A 17232-nucleotide genomic window follows, 5' to 3' on the forward strand; every position below is an offset into this window, starting at 1 on the left:
AACTCCTCTTAGCCATCAAGACACATTTAGAACGTATTGCTTTAAAAAAAAACTACAAATTTAAATTTTGACAGCTGAAAAGGCGGGAATTTTTTTACCTTAGAAACAGACTATAATTTCGCTTATATATTGTTTTAATATGTTTTTTTTTTTATTACAATGATATTTAAACCTGATATTTATGTACTTAAATAATTAAATTCCTTACGAATTACCTTAGTTATATAGCGTTTTATTTTATATAAGTAGAAAAAATGGTATTTTGTGTCAGTCGGTTTATGATTTCATTTTTATTTTACAAAAAAGGCTTTATATTTTTTAACAATTTTTAGCAGATGAAAAATAAAAAAAAGAATTTATAAAAATATTGCACAGGTAATATATATTATTAATTATAAGTAACTATGTTAACTGCTAGGATAATGATAGTTACAAAGAAAATATTGTCACAGAGTAACATAAATAAGTTTTATTAATGAGATGCCAAATGTATATAGTCTGTGGATGGATGGAAAAAAATGTTCAGCGCCAAAACGTACAACAGTTTTTTTTTAATTAGTATATTTATATTACAAATGCGAAAGTATCTTAAGTTACGCTTTTAAGGCCAAATTAATAAACCGATTTTGATCAAATTTTACATTAAGAAACTCGAACTCCACGGAAGGTACATATGTCTTTCTATATCGAAAACTTTCTTTAAACAAAAGTGCTCGTAAAACTTGAATAAAGTATATTTTGATTCTAATTAAAAAACACTAATTTCGCTTGAACTAAAATCAAACTTAACTTCCCACAAGCAAAACTTGACGTTTAAGCTTTCATTGCCTTCCACAGACGATATAAAATAATTACTAATTTTAATTAAAAAAAACATTTAAATGCATACATATTAACTATGTTTAGAGATTGTTAACCGTACCTCTCTTTCTAAAAACATTGATTTTATATACGTAGGAAAGAGACGAGCATAGTTTAACAACTCCTCCCTAAATAACATATATAAAGCAAATTATATATTTCACTCACATTTATATATATGTATACGTATTATGTACAGTACGACACAATTCAGATTGGCGAATTCAATAAAACCGATTACTGCCGATTACACACAACCAACAGAAACAGCTCCCTATCGCGCCACTCGACGCTATTCGTCGCTATAGATTCCCGCGTCAGTTCGACCCGAGACAGCGAGTGCGTGTAAAGCGACGCGTCGAATTGACGAATATATAAGGTCACGTGATATTACAAGTTATTGCGTTTGTGTAAAGATCATATTCACATGAGAAATAAATATTGATAATTTGGGATAGCGTACTCAATTCGGATGTGATCGGTTTTACGAATTTTGCCGATGCGACATCTAAGTTGTGTCGTACTATACGTACATACACAACTAAAATTTTTAGCAATTTCGATATTTTTTGAGTGTTTTAATTGGACCCGGTAGGTGGCGCTAAAATCGGGTGAAAACATTTCTTATATCCCGGACGAAGATGGGGAAGGCAACTAGTAATGACAAATATGTTATTTATATTACGAAGTATTTTTTAGTGTTGCTACTTTATATAACAATTTATTTTAAGGGCTACAACACCGATGCATTATAAATCATGATATCAAATTAAATTTAATTAAGTATTTTATTTATTTCTTTGTAATATAGTTAGGCAGGCTGATAGACTACCTAACCGATACACCCATAGACACAAGCGCTGTTAGGAATACCAACCATTCCTTACATCGACAGTGCATCTGTCGTACCTATGATATCTGTGAGTGAGCCAGTGTAACTACAGGGGACATAACACACTAAAATTGTATACAAATAGTATATGTTAATATATCTTACAGCGCCAATATCTATTAGCAACTTTTTACTATCATGACATTTACCATTTGACAGATCACCTAACTTTTTAAATAAAAAAAAAATTACCATTTGTGAAAGTACAGCTTACAAAACAAAAAAAAATTAAAAAATCGGGACGCACGGGATTTAAAAAACCGGGACAATTATTCGAAAACCAACGAAGCGCTCGCGTACGACACTGATGAATCCTGCATGTTCATACACTGAGAGGACTGGGCGTACTTCAGGAATTTCAACGACATCGATGGACTGGATTGGCTCTGCAGTTTTGCTATAGCCTGTAACATATAACATACAACATATAACACACATATAGGGCCTTATATAGCCATCTAATTCATAACACTCTGATCCCAATGTACGTAGCTAAAGCAATTGGTATGGAAAAACAGAAGTAACGACGGTACAAACACCCAGACCTAAGACAATTATTAATTATTTTATGGTATAAGTTGGTTGACTAGCATATGGGCCACCTGATGGTAAGTGTTCACCATCACCCATAGACAATGACGCTGTAAGAAATATTAACTTTTCCTTACATCAATGCGCCACCAACCTTGGGAACTAAGATGTTATGTCCCTTGTGCCTGTAGTTACACTGGCTCACTCACCCTTCAAACCGGAACACAACAATACTGAGTACTGTTATTTGGCGGTAGAATAACTGATGAGTGGGTGGTACCTACCCAGACGGGCTTGCACAAAGCCCTACCACCAAGTAAGTAATGTGTGTTTCTTTCCTTGTGTGAGTGTAAATAGAGTATAATTATTAATTACCTGTAAAAGAATACCAATGGGATGTCTGCCGCAGATAGTGTTGCCATACTTTACTAAATAATCCGTGAACGCATGAGGATCCATTTTCTCTATGATATCCATACCCTGAAATAAATAAATTTAATATTTTAAAGTAAAAAAAAGTAAAGTAACAGCCTGTAAATTTCCCACTGCTGAGTTAAGGCCTCCTCTCCGTTTGAGGAGAAGGTTTGGAACATATTGCACCACGCTGTTCCAATGCATGTTGGTGGAATGCACATGTGGCAGAATTTCGATGTTTACTTTACTTAAATCAATATATATAAAACTGTTCCGTTACTGAGTGACTGACAGACAACGCACAGCCTAAACCACTGGACCTGGAGACTTGAAATTTGGCACACGTATGCCTTGAGTGTCCTAGAAGTGCACTAAGAAGGGATTTTTCAAAATTCCCACGGGATAAGGAAAAAATGGGATTCATATTTTCTCTACCAAAGTAGCTCTATCTCCGTAACTATAATTTAACCATTTATTAAACTTGCCAGATACATAGAAAGTGAAAATGTGTACACAGGAAAAATAAGTTTAAAAGGTATACTTATCCCTAGAAGAGATTTCTTCCAGTTATACCCAAGAAAGAAGAAACATAGACAGGAAAGTTAAAAGGTAGACAGGCAAAATCATACAACAGGAGAAAAGTTACAAAACCACAAAAAAAATTAACTAAATTAAAACTAAAATTACAAAAAAAAAAATTAAAATAATTATAAAACAATAAATAATGAATATATTATAATATAAATACATATACAAATATATAAATAAATAAATATGTTTATGCCATTTTACCATGAATCAACATTGGTATAAGAAATACTCTTTCAATTTCTTTTTGAAAATGTAAAATTATTAGTTTAATAATTATTATGGGTTTCAAATTTAGCATGCAAGTAGGTTATAACGACAACTAAAAACTATTTTTAGGATATTTCAGAATTCCCAAGGGATAGGGAATAAACGGGACTTGTTTAGTATAAGCATTATACTGTATAATGCTTATACTAGATCGCTAGTTATATATAAAAGTGATACCTGTTTGTCGAGCCATTCGATGCTCTGGTGAATCTGCCCCCTCGAGGGGTCACGCCAAGTGTATCTGAATCTCGGACCCCAGTGGCAGAAGTCGGACGATATGACGATCAGATTCTGGGGGTCTGCCAAGTAGGGAGCCAGGATTGATCCGTACCTGTAAAACAAAAGAATTGGCTATTTGACAATGCGAAAAATAAATTGTGAATTATTGTAATCAGTGTATATTATGAGCTTAAAAATGGTTATTTACTAACGAAACTTGAAAATAATACTTATACATAATTTATTCAAAAATCAATAAATAGAAATGCATTTTTTTCAAACGTTTGTCACGTGACACAAAACGCTCCTGATTGGCTGGGCTTATGATGAAGTCACTTTGTTGTAAACCTTGCTTTTCATATAGTAATATGTACCACAGATTAAAATACAGAAAAGTGACGTCACCGACCCCATTGCAGCGCCATATTGTTCAAGTAGCGTTTTTGCGCGTTATTTAAATATGGAATTTTTAATATGATATTTTTCGGCAAATATGTACTAGAAATAAAAAAATCAACTTTTACTGGGTTCCTTAACCTCTACTAAATAATATAAAATGGATTTTAAAAACCAGTCAAATAGCCTATTGAATTAAAATTTGTAGTTACTATAACCCCCTCAGCCCAGTTATTTTCAAACAATACATTATAAAGTCAATATTATTATTATTCAAAACATGTATATATATAATAAGTTTCCCTTCACCGAGCACGAGATGAATTATAACACAATTAAGCATTCGAGTATTCAGCGGTGCTATATAACCCCCAATCATTGGTTAAGATGCACGCTTTCTAACCACTGGGCCATCTCGGCTATTCTATTTTAATTAATTTAATTACAAATAATCAACTTACATTGCTTCCTTCTTTGGTGTCAGCGATCCAACCAGGATTGGTATAATTGTGAAACCATCTTTATATCTGAAACAAATATAAATAATATAAAACCTTATCAATGGCATTGAAGAGGCTGTTTTTAAAATCTATAATAGTGGAAATATTTTTAATCATAACGAAGGTTTAGGTAATCAAATCAAAATAAACTTTATTCGAGTGGGCTTTTACAGGCACTTTTGAATCGTCATTTAACAATTAAGTGATGCTACCACCGGTTGGGAAAGTAGATTCTACCGAGAAGAATCAGCAAGAAACTCAGTAGTTACTTTTTTTCAATATTTGAAAAATACAAAGTCATGTTAGTTAAATACAATTATTTAAATTAATATCCCACAAAAAAACATTAAATGTAAAAAAATGCCAAGCCTTTCGCTGCAGTCTTTCCATCGTAAAAAGTTTTAAGATCTCATAGAAGCAAAGTCCTATTCAAATTATTATGTAGTTATAAATCAACATTTAGTAATGGGCTATTTGACAATGCGAAAAATAAACTGTGAATTATTGTAATCAGTGGAGTTTAAAAACCGTTATTTACTTACGAAACTTTAAAATAATACTTAATTTATTCAAAAATCAATAAATTAAAATGCATTTTTTCAAACGTTTGTCACGTGACACAAAACGCTTCTGATCGGCCGGGCTTATGATGAAGACACTTTCTTGTAAACTTTGCTTTTCTACTATATGTACCACAGATTAAAATACAGGAAAGTGACGTCACCGACCCCATTGCAGCGCCATATTGTCCAAGTAGCGTTTTTGCGCGCTATTTAAATATGGAATATTTAATATGATATTTTTCGGCAAATATGTACTAGAAATAAAAAACACAACTTTTACCGGGTTCCTTAACTTTTACTATATAATATAAAATGGATTTTAAAAACCAGTCAAATAGCCTATTGTATCAATAGTTTTCTTTATATTATAATTATAGTGAAGATATATTTTCGCGTGCTCAGTACGAGCGATAATCTGTTACCGATCGAGAATGACGTATTGCGTCGTAATGATTCGATGTTTAGTTACAAAAGGTACTAAAGGCTCGCGCAAACTACAGCCGCGGCGGGCCTCAACGCATCGCATTGCGAAATTGCGCCAAAGCATACAGCAGGCGCGTCGGGCCGCACCGCGACCCAATATCTTATAATCAGTCAGGCTTTGGCAATCTAAGAAGATGGATAGTTCAGACGAAGAGCTTTTTTTATTCAATCTACTTGTTGTCTATTTTTCATATGTCATTCTAAAATATTGAAAGAAACTTTTTTTTCAACTTCTAATAAATCTTTAAAAAGGGAGTGAAATTCACCATATACATTTCTCTTTTTGCAAAATTTCGTGTACCCATATCCTACGTTTTCTTTTTATTATCTTCTTCATCTCTTCGTTAAACAGCATATTGAATAAAAAAGCTCTTCGTCAGGACTATCCATCTTCTTAGATTGCCAAAACCTGACTGATTATAAGATAGAGTCGAGATGGCCCAGTGGTTAGAACGCGTGCATCTTAACCGATGATTGCGGGTTCAAACCCAGACAAGCACCGCTGATTCATGTGCTTAATTTGTCTTTATAATTCATCTCGTGCTCAGCTGTGAAGGAAAACATCGTGAGACAAACCTGCATGTGTCTAATTTCATAGAAATTCTGCCACATGTGTATTCCACCAACCCGCATTGGAACAGCGCGGTGGAATATGTCCCAAACCTTCTCCTCAAATGGAGACGTCCTTTAGCCCAGCAGTGGGAATTTACAGGCTGTTGTTGTATAAGATATTGGGTTGCGGTGCGGCCCGATGCGCCTGCTATATGCTTTGGCGCAATTTTGCAATGTTAATACTTGATAAAGGAATTTGTAATCAAACTCACTCCTCCATGACTTTGGCGATGTAGGGAAGGTGCATTTCAATTGAGTGCTCGTCTTCATCCGTCTGTGAATCCATCCACTCAAACTGTCTCGTCGCTTCGAGCTCTGCGTAAACTGAAATGACAAATATTGTTGTTAAATCATCTGTATATGAATCGAAATGGCAGAGTTGAGTATGTATACTTGGTGGTAGGGCTTTGTGCAAGCCCGTCTGGGTAGGTACCACCCACTCATCATTTATTCTACCGCCAAACAACAGTACTCAGTATTGTTGTGTTCCGGTTTGAAGGGTGAGACAGTGTTACTACAGGCACAAGGGACATAGCATCTCAGTTCCCAGGTTGGTGGCGCATTGACGATGTAAGGAATAGTTAATTTTTCTTGCAGCGTCATTGTCTATGGGTGATGGTGACCGCTTACCATCGGGTGGCCCATATGCTTGTCCGCCAACCTATACGACAAAAAAAAAGTTAGAACGCTTGGTTAGAACACACACAAGCACCACTATTCATGCGCTTAATTTATGTTTATCATATTTTTTGGAAAACTTGTATATATTGTAACATCTTGAGTCGAGATGGCCCAGTGGTTAGAACGCGTGCATCTTAACCGATGATTGCGGGTTCAAACCCAGGCAAGCACCGCTGATTCATGTGCTTAATTTGTCTTTATAATTCATCTCGTGCTCAGCGGTGAAGGAAAACATCGTGAGGAAACCTGCATATGAAAAATTTCATCGAAATTCTGCCACATTTGTATTCCACCCGCATTGGAATAGCGTGGTGGAATATGTTCCAAACCCTCTCCTTAATTAGAGAGGAGGCCTTAGCCCAGCCGTGGGAAATTTACACAGTTGTTGTTTGTTATCGTCTGTATATATATATATATATATATATTTATCCCGCAAACAATTGGCCGTCCACTGAAGGCGAAAATGCATTTAAACTGGCGTCCACCTGCTTTTGGCGTCCGTATACCGGACGCCACTTTTTTAGCCGGTGGCACTGAGGTCCTATTCATCCTAGCTAGCCGTAGTACAAAAATCGACGGAAGCTAAAATTCGCTTAAAATAGTTGAAATAAAATATTGAAAAGTTCTCGAAGAAATCACGGCGCGGGTGAGGCGCTGCCGCAGCGCGTATATCGCACACAGTATATCGAGGGGAATTCCTGACTAGGGATTCGCTTATTTGGCGTCCAAAATTGCGACGTTGCCGTTTCGCTCATTTCACTTACGACTTGCATAATACCTATTCGGTGCTTGATTATTGTTTGTTTTACATCAGTGTGTAGAAATAAACTGTTATTAGAACTTATTTAATGTTTAATAAATATATTAATAATGAATATATGATGAATTCCCGAGGACTTCGTGGAAGAAAATTTTTAAATATTTTACAATAATTAATATTTATATTCATTATTCATAATAATAACATAAAGTATGTCTGTCTGTCTGTTATCTTTTCACGCTTAAACTGCTGAACCGATTTAGATAAAATTTAGTATGGAGACATTGTAGAGAAGAACATAGGATAATTTTGTCTCCAAAATCATACCCTAACGAGATAAAAAAGGAAAGTAGAAAGAAATAATAGTTTCCATCCACGAAATCATCCTCTAAGGGACTAAAAGGGGGTGAAAGTTTGTACAACATCTATATCAATCGTGATTGGTATCTGTACTGTTAAATCTTCTGTTATCTGTGATTGGTAGTTTTCATTATTCGGTGTAAACAAACCGGCGTAAACCTTAGTACTTTGTACAGGCGCCAAATAGCCATATACGGATGCCCAATAGGTGTATATGGACGTCTAATAGCTGTATACGGACGCCCAATAGCTGTATACGGACGCAAAATAGCTGTATACGGATGCCCAATAGCTGTATACGGACGCCAAATAGCTGTATACGGACGCCCAATAGCTGTATACGGACGCCAAATAGCTGTATACAACAACAAAAACGAGAACAGCCTGTAAATTCCCACTGCTGGGCTAAAGGCCTCCTCTCCCTTTAAGGAGAAGGTTTGGAACATATTCCACCACGCTGTTCCAATGCGGTTTGGTGGAATACACATGTGGCAGAATTTCTATGAAATTTGTCACATGTAGGTTTCCTCACGATGTTTTCCTTCACCGCTGAGATGAATTATAAAGACAAATTAAGCACATGAATCAATGGTGCTTGCCTGGGTTTGAACCCGACCACTGGGCCATCTCGACTCTAGAATAGCTGTATATGGACACCCAATAGCTGTATACGGACGCCCAATAGCTGTATACGGACACCCAATAGCTGTATACGGACGCCCAATAGCTGTATACGGACGCCCAATAGTTGTATACGGACACCCAATAGCTGTATACGGACGTCTAATAGCTGCATACGGACGCCCAATTAAAAAAAACATAATCAAAATAAACTTTATTTAAGTACGCTTTAACAAACACTTTTGAATCGTCATTTTACAATTTAGTGAAGCTACCACCGGTTCGGAAAGTAGATTCTACCGAGAAGAACCACCAAGAAATTCAGTAGTTACTCTTTTTCAACATTTAAAAAATACAAAGTCGTGTTAGTTAATACAATTATATAAATTAATATATCCTGCTAGGAAGTCAACAGGATATATTTACAAACGATTTGAATTTACGAAACGGCAAAGTTAAAAATGTCTGCGGAATTTTATTATAGAATCAGATACCTTGCCCCAAGAACGATTTATTGACTTTGCGGAGTCGGAAACTTGGCGTTATAAGTTTATCCTTAGTTCTAGTGCACGTACAATGATGATCACTAATTTTATAAAAGTGATCAATGTTGCTGTGAATATACATAATATTGTTGTAAATGTACTGTGACGGAACAGTGAGTATTCCTACTTTGTTAAAAACATCCCGAAGAGAGTCCCTAGCTCCATGATTATAAATAAACTGGATTGCTCTCTTTTGTAAAATAAAGACAGATCCAATATCTGCAGCGTTACCCCAAAGTAATATGCCATATGACATAATACTGTGAAAATAACCAAAATATACTAGACGAGCGGTATCAACATCAGTTAGGTGTCTAACTTTTCTAACCGCGTATGTTGCGGAGCTGAGTCTTCCTGTTAGGGATGATAAATGAGGACTCCACTGAAGTTTGGAATCCAATTCTATTCCTGAGAACACCGTAGTATCGGCTACATCAAGACGGTCACCGTTTCAAGATATCTTATAATTATGCTTTCTAACATTGGGTAGGGTAAAAACTACACACTTTGTTTTTTGAGCATTCAAAACTAAATTATTTACTGTAAACGAATTGTGTATCTGTGATAACGCACCGTTCATGTCGTCATAGTCAGTTTTTTTTTGTCAACCTTTAAAATCTGTGAAGTATCGTCAGCAAACACTATATCACAAATACCTTTAACATAGAAAGGAAGATCATTTATATATACCAGAAATAGAAAGGGACCCAAAATTGAACCTTGTACGATAGCCGAGCGATAGTGATCTTGAGGCATACAGTATTATTTGAGGTGGTACTATGTGGCTGCAAGCTACCAACTATAAAATGAAAGCACTGTTCCCAGTAAATTCATTTTATTATAAGTACTATCATTTTATTATTGTTACTATAAAATGTTATAGGTAGACTTTTATGACATACAGGAAAAATAAAACACAGGAGATAACAAATACAACAACATTTTTTTTTTATGGTATAGGTTGGTGTGCGAGCAGATGGGCCACCTGATGGTAAGTGGTCACCATCACCCATAGACAATGACGCTGTAAGAAATATTAACTATTCCTTACATCGTCAATGTGCCATCAACCTTGGGAACTAAGTTGTTATGTCCCTTTTGCCTGCAGTTACCAGTGTAACTTCTCACTCACCCTTCAAAGTTCAAACCAGAACACAACAATACTGAGTACTGTTATTTGGCGGTAGAATAACTGATGAGTGGGTGGTACCTACCCAGACGGGCTTGCACAAATCCCTACCACCAAGAAATATAATAATATGATAGAGAGGACATAATTATTCCGATGAAGTTTTATGGGCAGAGCCAATCGCCCAAATTTTTCGCTGATCCTCCATGAGATGTGTATAACAGTCGTCGGCGTAATCCAGGATAGGAAGCAAAAATTCGTATTTACATATTATAACATATTGGGCATCCGTATATGTATAAGCCTTACGAATATTGGAACAAAATAAACGTTGAACTGTTTGTACAGAACAGCGATAGGAAAAGAAAGAGACAGCAAACCTAAAGCTGGCAACGTCGCACTTCCAAATACAGTCCATCCTGTGAGGACGCTAAATAATCGATGCCATAGGTAAATTATGATCAATATATCTAGGATGCCTTAAATGTATCATCATGGTTAGGGGTTCAAAAATGTTTGGGCATGACTGAAAGACGAATATCGCGGATTTTCTTTTTATCGGAAAACAACGTATCACAAGGACCTGGAAATCAAAAAACTAAGCAGTATTCATTAAGACATGTTAAGTAAAGTAAGGGGAACTTGGGGACGTCGTAATGATGCACCACGTACATGACGCCAAAAAGGTTGTAGGATGTATATATATATATATATATATATATATATATATATATATATATATAATATATTATAAAACAGATTTCATTTAAGCGTCACTGAGTTAGGTGTTAAAACATCTATACTGACTCTTAAGTACGTATCCGCCTCACAGAGGACCATATATGGATGTCCCTGAAAACCAGTTTTGGAGCAAAACTGTTTTTTTTTATGGTATAGGTTGGTGGACGAGCAGATGGGCCACCTGATGGTAAGTGGTCACCATCACCCATAGACAATGACGCTGTAAGAAATATTAACTATTCCTTACATCGACAATGCGCCATCAACCTTGGGAACTAAGATGTTATGTCCCTTGTGCCTGTAGTTACACTGGGCCACTCAACCTTCAAACCGGAACACAACAATACTGAGTACTTTTGTTTGGCTGTAGAATAACTGATGAGTGGGTGGTACCTACCCAGACGGGCTTGCACAAAGCCCTACCACCAAGTTTTCTTTTGACATTGACATTGCACCATTAAAGATAGATAAGCATTAATTATCGTTTTTTTTTTTTTATTATTAGTTTTTTATAGTCATGTTTTTTTTTCCTTTTCTCCTCTTTATTGTTGTAGGTATATATTTATTTAATAATTGCATGTTACATTTGTTTTTCCTGTTAAAATTTGTTACTATTTTTTTTTATCTTTTGTATTTCTTTAATTTGTAAATGTCTTCCCGAATAAACCTTATTCTATTCTATATATGTTTTGTAAATCATTTATTGATTATGTAAAAGGTTCCATTATTTTGGCGCCAAATGTGACTTATGTTTTACAATGAAAACAAAACAAAAGCTGTCATAGCTTTCGAAATTCCAAAAATCAAACAGAATATCATTTTAATTAAAGCAAAGTCGCCTAGTAACTCTTGAAAGGCCGATTTTAGTCTACCTGCCTATTACAAATGTTAAAAAATAGTAACTACTGAGTTTCTTGCTCGTTCTTCTAGATATAATCTACAATACGAACCGGTGGTAGCTTCACTAAATTGTTAAATTACGATTCAAAAGTGCTTGTAAAAGCCTACTTGAATAAAGTACATTTCGAAACAGATACCTAATACTATACTAAATTGTCAAAGTCAACTTACTCAATACTTACTCTGTTTGTCTATGGTGAGATCGTAGAGGGGAGTCTGGTACTTATTCATGTAGGACAAGGCGCAACCCCCCAGTCGGACGTGATGAGATGGACCGAGGATGAAAATACGTTTACTGTAAAAGACATATCTAGTAAAAAAAAATACATAACGTAAATACATCAAATTTAAATAATAATAAATATTGGAGTAATGTATGTGACATTACTCTGATCCCAATGTAAGCTAACGCACTTGTGTTGTGGAAGATCAGAAGTAACGACGGCACAAACCAGACCCGAGACAACTAATGAACTTTCTACGTCGACTGGGCAGAGAATCGAACCCGGGATCGCAGTGTGGCCATTTAAAACCAGTGTACACACTACGACCTACGATACGATAATTCATCTCGTGCTCGGTGAAGGAAAACATCGTGAGGAAACCTGCATGTGTCTAATTTCGTCGAAATTCTGCCACATGTGCATTCCACCAAACCGCATTGGAACAGCGTGGTGGAATATGTTCCAAAACCTCTCCTCAATAGGAGAGGCCTTAGCCCAGCAGTGGGAAATTTACAGGACTTTACTTTTTACAATTTTAATTAGACTTGATCTTGACCTTGAAAGTAAAAAAAAATTATTTTCTTTTATACATATAATAAAACATTCCAAACAGACACTCCAAGTGTCTGTTTGGAATATTAAAATAATCGCGTTTTACTCAATGCATATGTATTTATACACGGTACACGTGTATATCAGAAGAACATTATTTTGCAATTTTTTTTATGTGTCTGTTTGTTCCGACTTATCTCTGGAACGGCTGGACCGATTTTGATGAGACTTTCACTGGCAGATAGCTAATTTAATACGGAGCAACTTAGATATACAACAATAGCGTATTTGTTAAATAAAAACGCGAATAAAGTCACGGGCATATCTATATATAATATAAATAGTATAAAATATAAATCTTACACGACGACTGGACTTATTTGTCTGTAGGCGAAAGCTGCGCATGCGCCGCAATACGAATAGCCGGCGTGACTGAAATATAAATTAAACACACGTTAAAATCAATAATCAATCATCGTCAAATGTTATGATACTGTTATAATTATAATAGGAACAAAGTCTAATGCCTTAAATTCTTGTTATTTTAAATATGTCGCCATCTTTAATATCTGACAGATTGTCTTAGATGACTTTAAATCCGCCTTTCGTAATATAGAAATATCATGAGTAAATTAATAAATAATATATATTGTTGGAATAACAAGCAACATCTGCGTCAAGTCACACAACTACCCTTAAAAAAAAAGCGGGAGATTTGCGGCTGACACATTTTAGATCGCCATTATGATTATTACTGTGTAGTGTGATTATTGATGGTTATTTGTGGTGTATACTAAATGTTTTTCTTTTGTGGTAGATTGACTGGTATGGTAAATTAAATAAAATCGTTTTGCAGGTTAGCCTACTTCCTACTTCTGGTTCTTAAAATATATACAAATGTCTTAGTGTGTGTCAGTTTAGAATTACAACTACGAAATTTAAAAGAAATTAAAAATATGACAATCATTTCTTGATATATATTTTAAAATTATACATATTTAAGACAGAAAATATTCAATTGTAAAATTAAGATAATCATCAAGGAATTTTTTGTGTGCTCAATGTACATGAATTTCACTATAGATAGGTCCCATTTGTGTTTTAGTGTATTTATGGCAGGCAGGTTATCTAACAAGAGGTCAACTTACGGTGCGATGATTGCTCGAGCCGGTCCATGGGTGAGGTCAGCCTTCGACAGCCACAGATCCAGCTGTCTCGACAGTTCAGATCCTTAAAACAGTACAATTTTGTGATCCTCATTTTATACTCAAAATAAAATATCATTAAATAACAAATAACAGACGCATTAGAATTAATTGAGAATATTTTAAATTAAATAATAAGAAATAAAATTGTTATTAAGAATAAAATAAAACTATATGTATATAAGAAAGGTGATATGTAGTATTAATAAAAAATATATTATAGTATGTTTGTATTTTTTTTATATTAAACAAGTATACTCTATTCCAAACATAAGCTAAATAATATATATAGCAAATTGAAACTATAATTGGCTTCATTGATCTATGATATTCACTCTGGATTTGCAAAAAACTGGTGTTTTAGACTTTGACCAAATTGTTTCGTGTAAATTTCAAGTGGGAAATAAGTAGTAAATAAATAGAATTGTGTTATGAATAAAGATATATTAATTAACTCTCAATAGTACACAACATAACTTAAATGTTTGTTTATCTTTTTCCCACTTTCATTAGAATACCCACAAACCAAACTTCACACAATGCTACAAGAAACAAAGAACTACAAAAAATAAAACTTTCCAAATACATCAAAATACTTTAATAATACAATCAATCAAATTATCAATCATCATTATCCATAACCGTCGCAATCTTCTCCGATACATCTTTCAACAACCGTTCACTGAATTTCGGAAATTTCATTTCAAATTCAGCCTTCAGACTATCGAGATCAAATCTATCTCTTTCTAGCTCTTCTAGTGTTGTCTGCGATCTCTCGTATTCTTTAAACTTATTTATATCTAAATTCGAATGTTGTTTTATTTGATTTAGTCCGTCGATCGCATCATTTACAGCGTCAAGTAGTTGCTTGTGACCAGATTCATCGTTGTAACCGAAATCGACGTTTTTCGTTTCCAATTTATCGAGAGCAATCTCTTCCGTTACAGACAAATCATTCAGAATGTTCTCAATATCAGAATTATCTGTCATCTTGTAAAATGTTGCAGCGTCTTCGTTTTTCAAATCTAGAAGTCTGAAAATACACAATTTTTTCAATTAATACATTTGTAAAAGTAGGTAAACACACAATAGGAGGCCTTAACCCAGTAGTGGGAAACTTACAGGCTGTTACTGTACTGTACTCTACACAACTACTGGACTAAAAGTGCCTACCTATTATGTATTAAAGAAAATTGACAATTTTATACATCAATCCAAGATAATTTAAGTGTAATAAATAGGGTTGAAAATTAAATTAAATCTTTTTTTTAAATTAATTCTTTGAAAATGTCATTCTAACAATATTATAAGAAATCCGACATCCTTAATATCTTAAGGTATTGGTTTATATATAAATCTAACAGTCTTGGATGCCATGTAGACTGGAGATATAATACATATTTTAGATTTATTTCTACATTATGCTAATTTTTAAGAAACTAGTTTGAGAACTAATGTGAGCAAAGTTAAGTAGGAAAAGTAAGTAGTGCTTAATTTCAATGTTGTTATCATATAGTTTATGTATCAATAGTATTATTAGCAACAATTTACTCACCGTTTCTGTTCAACAACAAAATTGATATCTTTCAAGCGCCTATTTGTTTTATCAAGCTGGTCCATTGTTTTTTGAAAGCGATCCGCCAACTGGGCCATCTGAATGTCCATCTGAGTCTCTTCTCTCTCAATTTTTTCTTCCACTAGACAATCTTCCAGCATCGCACGTAAAAATTTTCCGTATGCAATTTGACGGTATTCCGCATCGAAATCGGGCATGGAAGCATCCGTTTTGCATATCGTCATATCACTATCACCAATCACTGTTGCGTTTTTATTAATTTTCGGTCTCGAAACCACAGTTTTTTCTTTACTCGGCAATTGTTTTCGTAACGCGCTGGTTGTAGCCGTATTGCCCGATGAAGCCGTTGAAGGACGCTTCGATCGAATATTCTTCGATGGCGGAGCAAATGTCTTGTTTTTATCCATTATAAATATATGAAATCGACTTTTAAATGTAAAGAATTAACAAAACAATTATTGTTTATAAATGATATCACCGTTGACAGATGTTTAAATTGGTGTCATGGCGACGAACTACGTTCCAGATATTCAAATTTTAATTTGATTTTACGAAAACAAAAATAAGAATCAAGATTAGAAAAAATATTAATTAAAAAGAAAAATCATTTTAAAAATTTTATTTAACGTTTATTTACTCGTATTCATATAACTTTTTAAAAACTAAAAATGACATTAATTAACAAAGTTTGTTTCTGAACGAATATAGAATAAGTCAACGTCATGTCCATTTATAGGAGTTATATTGAGATTTCTTTTTTTTTTCTTTAAATTAAATATAGGACATTTAATTATGACAATATTCTTCATTTATATTATGAAGAACATTAATATTTAAGTTTAACTTTATTCATTGGATGTTGTTTTTAGTATTTCCTTCTATTATGATGATCGAAACTAAAAAATAAACAATAATTTTATAATGTTATGCAGGTATTTGAAAGCTTTGTCAATGCAAACAAAGTTATTATTAAATATAACCTTAAATACTTTTAACCTAATAACAAAAGTCATATGAAAATGGTTAAAAAACTGAAAATTTTACTTAGATGATGTTTAATTACGGATGGTTTTAAATGTGTTTGAACTTCCTTTGTTTATAAAATTTAATATCCTACTTACCATTTTCCGTATACCAGCTACCAGCGTGAGATGCATTCCGACAAGTCATTTTTATTAAACAAACTAATTTTTTTTAAAGCAATACAAAATATAGTAACTCCACAAGTCCACAACACAAATTAATTCTAAGCTCGATCGCTTTCAAGTATCTTTAGCCGAGGAGCACAGATTATCAATTGTCATTGACTAACTTTCATTTTACAATCTCAGAAAAATATCACTTTGCTTTGGTCATTGGTGTAGGTCTTTGACGTTGCATTATGTCACTACCTACACAATACAATAATATATTAAATGTTGCATAGACAATCATTTACAATTTTTTATCTTAAGATAACACTGCAAAGAGCGACCAGAAATAAATACTACTAACTTTTTGTGAAGATTGAACCATAATATCGATAATAAGTTAATTGAAAACAGAATTATTTAAGGATAAATTAATCAATTTCAAATATATGTAAATATCTATAATAATTGATGCATGT

At 34.0% G+C, this 17232-nt stretch overlaps 2 protein-coding genes across 2 annotated transcripts; both read right to left on the reverse strand.

The window, feature by feature from the left end:
* Positions 1–1712: 1712 nt before the first annotated feature.
* On the reverse strand, positions 1713–17002 carry LOC124542229 (protein MEMO1). Its single transcript, XM_047120177.1, has 9 exons — positions 16745–17002; positions 13991–14072; positions 13206–13274; positions 12249–12361; positions 6542–6653; positions 4633–4698; positions 3734–3887; positions 2660–2764; positions 1713–2157 (listed from the first exon to the last, which is right to left on the reverse strand). The coding sequence occupies exons 1-9, from the start codon at positions 16791–16793 to the stop codon at positions 2023–2025; spliced, it is 885 nt and encodes a 294-aa protein (XP_046976133.1). The 5' UTR covers positions 16794–17002; the 3' UTR covers positions 1713–2022.
* Positions 14637–16206, reverse strand: LOC124542228. Its single transcript, XM_047120176.1, has 2 exons — positions 15603–16206; positions 14637–15080 (listed from the first exon to the last, which is right to left on the reverse strand). The coding sequence occupies exons 1-2, from the start codon at positions 16028–16030 to the stop codon at positions 14669–14671; spliced, it is 840 nt and encodes a 279-aa protein (XP_046976132.1). The 5' UTR covers positions 16031–16206; the 3' UTR covers positions 14637–14668.
* Positions 17003–17232: the final 230 nt, after the last annotated feature.

Source organism: Vanessa cardui, chromosome 30, assembly GCF_905220365.1.
Source record: "Vanessa cardui chromosome 30, ilVanCard2.1, whole genome shotgun sequence".
Classification (NCBI taxonomy): domain Eukaryota; kingdom Metazoa; phylum Arthropoda; class Insecta; order Lepidoptera; family Nymphalidae; genus Vanessa; species Vanessa cardui.

Coding starts and splice junctions, on each gene's coding strand:
- LOC124542229 (XM_047120177.1), bottom strand. CDS start 16,793: ATGACTTGTCGGAATGCATCTCACGCTGGTAGCTGGTATACGGAAAAT. Junction 3,888..4,632: donor ACACCAAAGAAGGAAGCAAT/GTAAGTTGATTA, acceptor TTTGTTTTACAG/GTACGGATCAATCCTGGCTC. Junction 2,765..3,733: donor TCGAATGGCTCGACAAACAG/GTATCACTTTTA, acceptor TATTTATTTCAG/GGTATGGATATCATAGAGAA.
- LOC124542228 (XM_047120176.1), bottom strand. CDS start 16,030: ATGGATAAAAACAAGACATTTGCTCCGCCATCGAAGAATATTCGATCG. Junction 15,081..15,602: donor TTTGTTGTTGAACAGAAACG/GTGAGTAAATTG, acceptor GTGTATTTTCAG/ACTTCTAGATTTGAAAAACG.